Genomic DNA, 10,518 nt, shown 5'->3' with positions numbered 1-10,518 from the left:
CAAATCTGTTTGAATCTCTTGTTTTGACTCCACATGATAATCAAAACTTTTAACAACTTTTCTCAAAGTAAAAGGAAGGATCAGAAAAAGCACCACATAAATAAATCAGAAGAAGAATTAGAAGAGCAATACTTCTTTATAAATTCTTTCCCTGCCCTTTTTCTGCATATAGCATAAAAGCAGGATTTGTTACAAAACCATAAAAGAACAAAAGAAAGCAAAGGGAAGGACAAGTAAAAACGTTTCCCTTCTGATCAAATTAAGTTATTTACTCAACAATTAGACAAGTTGAGAACTTTTTTTTTTTTTTTTTTTTTTTTTTTTTTTTTTTTTTAAAAATTGGAAATTTTTTTTTTTTTTTTTTTTTTTTTTTTTTTACTATCTATTAGTACTAACAAATATTTACACTTCCTCTATTGGCTTCTTTGGCCCTTGAGGCTTCACATTAACATTTTCTAAGGAATCAATACTAGCTGTGTCAAGTACTGTGATTGTAACATGATCAGGTCTTTGATCACCATCCAAAACCGGCTTCACGCTTCCCCGGTGAAGCAACATCTGCTTCGGTTTAGTCTCCGGGGAGACAGTGTTCTCAACTTTCTTGAAACGAGCCATTTGTGAAAGCTCGTGAACTGCTTCTGATATTTTCTCTACGCAGTCCACAATCTCAACCAATATTGAAGCAACTGTTGCGGCTGATATGATTGCCAGGAGGTCAGAATCCCCCATTCCCGCGGCCTCAAGCGCGGTTTTGAGGTCCTTAACCGCGGCCTTGGAGTTTTCGACGTGTTCATTGGCAGATTCTGGATGCTTCATTGCTTTGATTGATGATGCTAATGATTTCAAGACCTTCCCTGATTCAGAACTCATTTTTGTGCATGACTCTTCAATCACTCTTATAAATTCTACTGGTGCCTGTGAGAAAAGTTAAATAACCATGTTAGTGGACAAGCAATATTCAATTTAGAGAGTTCAAATGATAAAGAAAAGATTACTGATTTTTGTGCCCATTCAGAAAACTAATCAGTTTAGAGGAAGTTCAAAGAAGAAAAGTTTCAAGATGATTTTAGCTTTCTTAAGAAAACCGCATTTGACTATAAATGGTAATAGTGAGCTATCATTTTTAATATATACTCTTTTCATGTTAACTAATTTTATGGTGATCGTTATACTTTGAAAACTTTGTTTTTGTTTTCTGTTCTTCATGTTAAGAGCATGAAACTGTATTATTTTCTAAGCAATTCTATGGAGATTAATAGATATGATGTATATACTTGGATATCAGAGGTAAAATGGCTATTAAGAGCTTCAATCTGGTAAGCACATTGGCGAACAAGGACTCCAATCTTCAAGTATTGCTTCCATGGGTGGCGAAAGAGAAAACGACCATGTCCTGGTTCCCACTTTGCAAAATTTGCCTGCATAGACGTATGATGGTCCACAAGGTCACTTTTCATGTCTAGACAAATAAAGCATCAATGACCAAATAATAATTACTCACCAGAGATTCTTCTGTGCCTTTTGTGTTGAGGACACTTTTATAGCCATTTAGAAACGACTTGTCGTTTTTCAAGGCCTCAATGCAGTCTTTATCCTCAGAAGCTTGAAAATATTCACATCCAAAACCTGCAATCAGTTTTCTTGTTCTTAGTAATCCTAGTAGATCAAAATAGAAGCTAAAATTGGATATATAGATGACAAAATACTAGGTAACTGAGATAGTTACCTTCTAGGTAGTTTGCAAGTTTTTCTATATTGGAAGCAATCAAGTTGTGAAGATCTTGACCAGCCCAAACTGGACAAACAAACATGGACACAAATATGCAAGTTGTTCCACCTATTAAGATTGTGGAGAGCCTTTGATGGGCCATCTCTAGGAGCTCTTCGACTCGATATCCAGAGACCGAAATCATACTGAATGTCAATATGAATATCAAGACTCCATAGTCATATCTTGCCTTGATCTTGGGGAAGAATCTTGTGAATGTAGCTGCTGCAGCTGCAAAACATCAAACACAAGTTTGTGAATGTAGGAAAACATGATAAATTTCCTCCTAAATGAGCATAGAAAAGCGGTGTAATTTGTGTATACAAGTACTTTTTGATGCCTACCTAGTAGGAAGACAAGGATTCCAAGGACAACGGGCTCTCCTTCCTTTCCGAAAAGACTCGATAAATGCAAAGCTCCGACGCCTAGAGCACCAGCCAGTAATGTTGCAAAACCTCTATTTAGACCTTTTCCAAGGGTTGCACCTGAACAGGAAAAACAAACACAGACAAGTTATTTCAGCACAACGATGCATGCACATATTGAACTGGACAATCCTATTTTCGTCCTTTTTTAAACTTTGTCTCTTACTTACCTACACTGAATTCAAAGACTACCACCACAGTTAGTACAGCCCACATTCCTGACATTCCAAAGCCATCATAAAGAGGTCTCCAAAAGTACAACAAAGAAACCAATGTTAGAGCTAGCCCCACTTTTAGTGAGTGAATAACTCTCCTGGGGTCGTCTTTTCCGAGCTTTTTTACGCTCTTTCCAACGTCGAAAATCTTGTCCTTGGCCTTCCCTGGCAAGGCCTTGCACCTGCCAAAAACTCCCAACTTCCCTTGAGCAGCTGACTCAATCTCCATGGTTAAAGGACTAAGTCAATGTTACGACAAACTTAACTGATTGAGGAGACTTGAAGTAATTTAGTGGAAGAAAATGGTTGAGAGGAAAATGCTCTTAATTTGCCTTCTGGCTCTCACAAGCTAGAACTATTTATAGACCTGAAATTTTACCTACATGAGATATTTTATTGGTTGCATGTTTTGGTGTCTCTTTGTAGGACAAGAAGACAAAGATTTCCTCTGAAAAAGATTGCTTTTCAAAAGTTTGGCTGACTAGGCATTATTTACTTGGATCTGAGATGAGTATTATATTTACTAGAAAAAGCAGACCATTGTTCGCGAATTTTAATACTTGAAAACCCCACTAGTTGATATAAAGGAATTTAAACTCCAGCCCATTATTAATCATCACAAGCTCACAATATAATTTAAGGTCTAGAACTAGAAGCCTATATTTATACTTTTAAAGCAGAAATATAAGCAGTTTCCATGAAAATGTGTATTGGGATTGCCATTGGCTTTGAGGAAATTTCTTTTTCCCTTCTTTATGATCTCATAGGATGCACATAAGCAAAAAATGGAGCCAAATTCTCCTAACCTTATGACAAAGTTCACTTTAAAGTTTGTGACATCCACTGTATCCCACTTTTAAACAGCTCTAGATTGTTTGGTTTAGGAAAGTCAGCGGGCTAAGGCAATTTATTAACTTTAACAGAATATTTTCTTTTCCTAATTGACTTTTTATTATGTCTGCTTATCTTTTTTATTTTTTTTATTTTTTCCCCTCTCAAACCATTAATCAGCTCAACTTTTTAGTTTAACAGAAGTTTCAGTAGTTTTTGCTTTGTTTAGTTTAGAAAGTGGAAGAATGATGAAGCTAGATAACCTGTGCCTTAATTTAATTTGAGGCAACGACACTAAAAATAAAAATAACAGAGTTTTTTTTTTTTTTTTTTTTTTTTTTTTCCCCTCTCAAACCATTAATCAGCTCAACTTTTTTGTTTAACAGAAGTTTCAGTAGTTTTTGCTTTGTTTAGTTTAGAAAGTGGAAGAATGATGAAGCTAGATAACCTATGCCTTAATTTAATTTGAGGCAACGACACTAAAAATAAAAATAACAGGTCAGTCTCTTGTGTATCTAAAAAGAAAATATTACTCATAAACAGAAAGCTTTAACATGTTAGTAAATTCTCTGTGGTGGACAAGATATTGCGTTGTTTAAAATGTGAGGGTAAAAACGAGCCCGAGTCTCATAACATCTGAATACAATAACAAACACTAATTTATAAAGACATTTGACCGTCTCACTTAATAGATTGACTTTTTAAAATAGAAGTCCGAATCCTTAGAAAGTCAGAGCCCTATCACATAATTATACCTTTGAACAAGACATGACATGTTCATGAAATTTCTTTGACCTCTTTTATGAAGCTAATCAATTGTGGATAATGTAAAGCAAAATTGTTCAAAGGCCAAAACTAGATCTTGTTAAACTCATAAAGGACAGTTGACCTGTACATATTCTGTCATCTTAGAAAACGTGTGATAAGCTCTCATAGTGCTTAGGTATTGCTGGTATAATTAATTGAAATAAACTTATCCTAAACAAAATAAAAATAAAAATAAAAATAAAAGAAAGAAAGAATTATGTGTCATCAAATAAAAGTTATTGTATTCTTTTAATTAGTTCAGTACAAAAGAGAACAAGGTCACCACTACTCATTGCATTCCAAGAGTGAATGTCTTGCATCAGAATCAAGTCATGGTGACAACAGTGTGACAAAGGAAAAGACCATAAAGCTAGAGAGAGAGAATGACTCAATATTAAGACCAATATTATAAAATGTTTGCTTCTATCTCGGAGCATAAAAGATACATTCACTTAGATAAACTTGCAATATATTCCTTGATTCATATATATATATATATATATATACACATATATATATATATGCTTGATTATCAGTAGAAGTACTTATCCAACTAAACTAATTAGTACCCATGATTTTTCTTTTTTTCTTTTTTTTTTCTCTTTTTTTTTTTCAAATAGCCAAGTCAGCAAATCACTAGCTAGTGATGTAGAATCCGACTCAAAGAGTGGTAAATATTTTTGCATGGAAATTTCAAAAACAAAATGAAGATATGCGTATTTGAGCAGATTTTGAAACTTTATATTGATTTGGAAAAATTCTTTTGCATCTCTTTTTCATCCACACTCAAATATTTGCCAAAAAAACTGTTTTGATGAGCAACTTGCCTAGTTGTGTGGATTTGTGAATGATAATAATAATAAGAGGGAAACAGCAAAGCAGGGCCAATGCTTGAGTCCTGTGTCTGTATTAATTTTGTATCCTTTTTTCTTCTCATGCAAAGCCTATCCACTACTTTGAGACCTTTTTATGGTAGTACCAACCGTACAATATATGAATATAGTCATATTTCATGGTCACAAAAATAATCTTTGGCTTTAGAAACAATAGGTAGTGGAGGCCTAACTATATTGACCCTTAGTTGATTTCTGAACTAGTTTTGATTGCGACTTGTGAATTTTTTTTTTTTTTTTTTGGTAGAGCTTTACATACTGGTGGACAGTAAGAATATCTTCGTTGTTGTCTTCAAGCTATATATTCTTATGATATGCATTGTGATCAGACAAAATTTTTTGAAATTTAGATAATGAGTTATGCACGCATATGTATGTATATATATATATATATATATATACATATATTTATATATCTGCACCCTTGATAAAGATTGGTATTATGCATATATAAATGATGTTTTTACCACTGTTTTGAGATAAGATGAGGAAAATGTGGTAAAATCCCAACATAAATAAATATAACTCTTGAAATTGCTTTGTTAGCTGGTGCAGTTTATAGAGGGATGAAATTAGGCGACACTAATTTTTAACAAAGAAGAAAACTATTTTGGAAAGAAATTAATTAAGTCATGACTTTTAATAATATGGAATTTTCAATGAGATTAGTAACTTTTCTTTGTAAACAATAAAAAGAAGAAAAAAAAAACGTAGTTAATAATGGAAACTAAGATCATCATGGCCGAAAAAAAGGGCATAGATTTTGGCCAGATCATGTGAGATCGTTCTCAATTAGAATAGGCAAAGTTATAATAGTGCATAGCCTCTGTGTAACTCTATAGAGGTGACAACTATAAGTAGCTCAGAAATATTTATGATTTATCAATGTACAAAATCAAATAAAAATATTCTCTGAAGAAAGATGTAAGTAATTAATTCACTAATCGTCAGTAAGCAAAACACGCTAACTTCATGATAGTAGATATATGAACACTAATTATAATATAATGTACCTATGCACATAAAGAAAAAGGTAACAGTTTTACTTGAGCTAAAACCTTTTAATCTACTTTGCGGCTCTAGCTGGCACGCTCAAAGTAATGCATACTTAGTTATTAATTAATTAGACAAGAATGCAAATTAAAGGAAAGCATGTTCTAATTAACCGAGTTTTTACAATAAGGGTATTTACCGTTTTCTCAACTTTGATCTAATTAAAAACACATTAAAATAAAACGTACGTCAAAATGACATACAAATCTTACAGTTAAAAATAATTTTGCAACGAGTATTTTTCATATCCTATTATAAAGTTCTCCTTATTATAACAGAAGATTTAATTCTCTTTGTTCATTGAGTGGCACTCTACCATTTTTTTTTTTTTTCATATTTAAACACTTAATTTCTTTTTTCTTCTTTCAAATAATGTTCTATTATGTGTTGTCTGAATATTACCAATTCACATATCATATCTGTCCCCAACGACAAACGTCACGACTTCATAGTTTCTGTTAGTGGCTTATCATCTAAAAAAGTTATAGTATTCTTGCTGATGATGACCAAGATTATTCCGTACCAAATATTGAGATTGCGACATGTTAATCTAATTAGATATTGGTCCAATATTATACGCGTCCACTTATAATTAAGAGTGTACTTTGAGTAGGTAAGGCTATATTAATATATGATTAATTTCGTTGGCTCAAAAACCATATTCTTTCCCATTAATTCGTTTTAAAAGAATAACAATATATAATTTGTTCTCTTAGGATAACTACTGATTATAAAGTACCCGCCCCACTTTTGCCAACTCCACCCAAATAAAAGGTTTCTGGTCTTGGTTTCCTTCAAATTTGCATTTTCAACTGGGGTTTTGCTATCTCTTTCTAATATACTTTTGTATATATCTATATTTATATCTATACTACATTATTAAAGAATAATGGAATTTTTCCTTTAGTGCCATTTCCGGCTATTTTAAACTTTTAAAGGCAAAACGAGACGACCTCATTTTTCGACAGTTAAATTTGAAATAAATTATTGTTTTAAAAGATCTTTCGTTCGCTTTTTAACTGGTGTATAATAATGTGTGAATGTATATCTATACCATTAATCTCAGTCTCTCACTCTTTCTTCAGTTTGTTTTTTTTTTTTTTTTTTTTTTTTTTCAGGCCAAGAGCTTCATATATAGGACGACACATGTTTGGTACTGAAAACGACATACAAGGATTTGATTACCTAGCAATGTCCAAATTAAAACGATGATTTTAACAGGTTTGACTACCAATTAACCCATAATGAAAAAAGCTGCGCATGAACTAACGTAAAACTTCATTCTTGCGTGTATATGTTATTCGGAGAATTTTATGGTAGTGCATGAATCATACTAGACGGGCATAATTCTATATCAATATGATAGTTTTTAACAATTAGATCAAGTTATTATATTTCATGTTTATATTAAAGAAAATATGATGATTTAAAAGACTTTGATGACAATTTGACAGTTGAAAATTGTGTCTTATTATATCTTTTTAAAAGATATATTCTCCATTTAATAATCAAGAAGGCATAATTATATATTAAAGTATCAAATGCATGTCCTAATTTTGAATCTCTCTCTCTTTTTTTTTTTTGGATAATTAAGCTTTTTTTTTTTAAAACTCTCTTTTGTAACATATCTTCTTAAAGGGGAGTACTAATCCCAATCTTAATTAGAGGATTAGGCAGATTTAGTATTAGTAAACAATATCTCAGTTACAAATATTAGCGCCATTGGTATTAAGAATCACCACTAATATCATGTGAATCTCATTTATAAATTTTTATAAGATCCATATTTTATTAGTAGGTGGTGCCATGTTTTATAAGTATAAATATATACGTGTCATTGAAATGTTCAATACTTATTGGCTTTTTCTTTGTATATACTTGTACGATGTATTGTCATGTTGCCCAGCACAATGTTTTGATGCCATTTGGTCCTATATTTGTTGTTTGACTGTTTTGTAATGCGATGACTTTTGTTGGTAAAGGCTATACTAATATTATGGAATTACAATATTGGTACATTTGAAATATGAAAATACATATATACGTACATTGTTATGGAGTTGTATACAATTTTTGAAGTCTAATTATAATAGACTTCAACTTTTAGAGTTTTCGAAGGCCTTCAAATGCTATTAAAGTACCATTTTGACTCCGATTTTTTCACTTTAAAAGTCTTATAATATCAAGATCTTTGTGTTAAAAGAGAGTTTCAGAGGCCTTAAAATGCTATCAAGTTAAGTACCATTTTTTTTTTTCACTTCAATTGTTGTTTTAAGAGAGTAACAGAGGCCTTAAAATGCTATCTAAGTACAATTTCGACTCCTACTTTCTCATTAATAGCCTTCTAATATCTCTATATCTTTGTGTTAAGAGAGCTTCGGAGGCCTTAAAAAACCTCACCCTCAGATTAGGTCATAAATATTGGAACTTTGGATTTTGTGTCACACAAATTGACTACTAAAAGGTCAACGAAACGTATGATAAATTTGAATATGAACAAAGAAGAAATTATAACATAAATCTGAAGAGATTTAAAAGGTGTGACATGCTACTTAATTTTTCCTTTCTCCGCATTCTTTCGGCCCACTTAACTTTGAGAAAAGTACATGATTTTCTCCGCATTCTTTCGGCCCACTTAACTTTGAGAAAAGTACATGATTTTCTCCGCATTCTTTCGGCCCACTTAACTTTGAGAAAAGTACATGATTTTCTCCGCATTCTTTCGGCCCACTTAACTTTGAGAAAAGTACATGATTTATCATAATTTTGTATAGATCTATTATTTATGTCATTCTAAATAATTAAGTATCACCGTGACCTTTTATTTTTTCTTTATTAATTGAATGCCAATTATTTATTTTTAAGTGAAGTAATATAAATAATATTTTTTTACCATATGAGTGGTATTTTGGATTTTTCATTTTAACTTTTTTAGGGCTTAAAACAAGTTCTGACCATGAAAATACAGGCCAAGAAAGATCAATGGAAAATTTATCCTTTGTTGAGAATGTATAAGTCTGTACATTTATCACTTACTTTTGATAAATATATTTTTATTAGTGTAATTATTTAACTAAAAGATTATGAGTCAATAATAAAGAGTAAAAATTTTGACTCATACATTTTTAAAGAATATTTGTCAAAATTACTTCACGTATTGATTCATAGGCCAATAAAACTTGGGCTTGGGTTTCGTCGAATAGCTGTGCCTTAAAAATGCTTTAGGCCCATTATCCGAGACGCTTCTTGAATTTGAGAACACTAACTGATAGTTATGACTTCCATGTCTTGCAATTCCTATACATTTTTACTCCAATTTGTTTAAGCTACCCCAGCCATTGTGAGTCTTTGATTTCTGCTTTCTTCTCCTACAAAGTTGTTTTTTCTGTTTCAATTGCCCTATAACTAATTAGAGAAATCTGTTGTAAGTTATGCATGAAATTTCTAAAAACTTTATCAAAAAACTCTTAATCTACGTGTAAAACCATATATGCAAAAGTGAAATGATTTTCTAATTAAGAGGGAAGCATAAAATAACTTTCTAATAAAGACAATAAACGATATACAACAGCAAGTATAAAAACGACTATATTCTAGAATATAACATTAATTTACAATTTGAATATGTGGTATCCACAACAAACGACATAAGATGAGCGCCGTAAGCGACAAGTATTGATAGCAAAAACTACAGAACGACAAGGTTAGTTAACAAGTCAACCACAATAATTAGAGTCCGTTTGGTATCTAGATTCGTTCCCTGATTCGAATCATGGTTCGTGATTCGTTACGATATTTTCTCTCATAAAAAATACACATAAATCAAAAATAATTCTAATCACATAATTTAAATTCATGAACCAAACGCCACCAAAATTCCACATTACCATACATAACATCTAATGACAATTTGAGATAGACATTACTTTACGAGAGTCATGACTCATGTTAATTACAAACGACAATTTAGTGCATGCGACAAAACTTAAGAAAAGGACACCGGCCTAAAAGCCAATTTTGATAATTACCTATGATTGTTTCACGAATTTGAAACAAACACATAACACGACAACAAACAATCTTTAAAACTATATCTTAAGAGCAACAACAAATAAAAATGTGACACTACAATTAAACGACAACATTTTTTATAGCGACAACTAAACTAAAAATAACATTTTATGGGTTTCACAAAGGAGCGTTAGAAAGGAAGAAAAAAAAAAAAAAAAAAAAAAAAAAAAAAGTTCTGCACTCATGAGAGTGAAAAGGAAAAAATATATATATATATAGAAATAACTAGTAAAATCCGACAAGGGTCGAAGACTATAAGAAAAAGAAAATAAGCAAAACGAAAATAGAACCAATACTTTTTTCCTTCAAGTCTTTGACGTCGCTTGTTTGGTTAGCCTTCATTGATATCGTTTTGATTTTGTCGGGTATTACTTATCGTGTTATAGATTAACGTCGTCAATTAGGCATCTTCCTTTTCCTTTTAAAATTGGCTTCTGCATTAGTTGTCCCTTTGT

At 31.6% G+C, this 10,518-nt stretch overlaps 1 protein-coding gene across 1 annotated transcript; it reads right to left on the bottom strand.

The window, feature by feature from the left end:
* Window positions 1–402: 402 nt before the first annotated feature.
* On the bottom strand, window positions 403–2,637 carry LOC21399959 (aluminum-activated malate transporter 8). Its single transcript, XM_024172648.1, has 6 exons — window positions 2,364–2,637; window positions 2,113–2,253; window positions 1,727–1,999; window positions 1,502–1,626; window positions 1,275–1,418; window positions 403–915 (listed from the first exon to the last, which is right to left on the bottom strand). The coding sequence occupies exons 1-6, from the start codon at window positions 2,635–2,637 to the stop codon at window positions 403–405; spliced, it is 1,470 nt and encodes a 489-aa protein (XP_024028416.1).
* Window positions 2,638–10,518: the final 7,881 nt, after the last annotated feature.

Source organism: Morus notabilis, unplaced genomic scaffold (assembly GCF_000414095.1).
Source record: "Morus notabilis unplaced genomic scaffold, ASM41409v2 Scaffold758, whole genome shotgun sequence".
NCBI lineage: Eukaryota > Viridiplantae > Streptophyta > Magnoliopsida > Rosales > Moraceae > Morus > Morus notabilis.
This window is presented reverse-complemented; position numbering and strand designations above follow the sequence as displayed.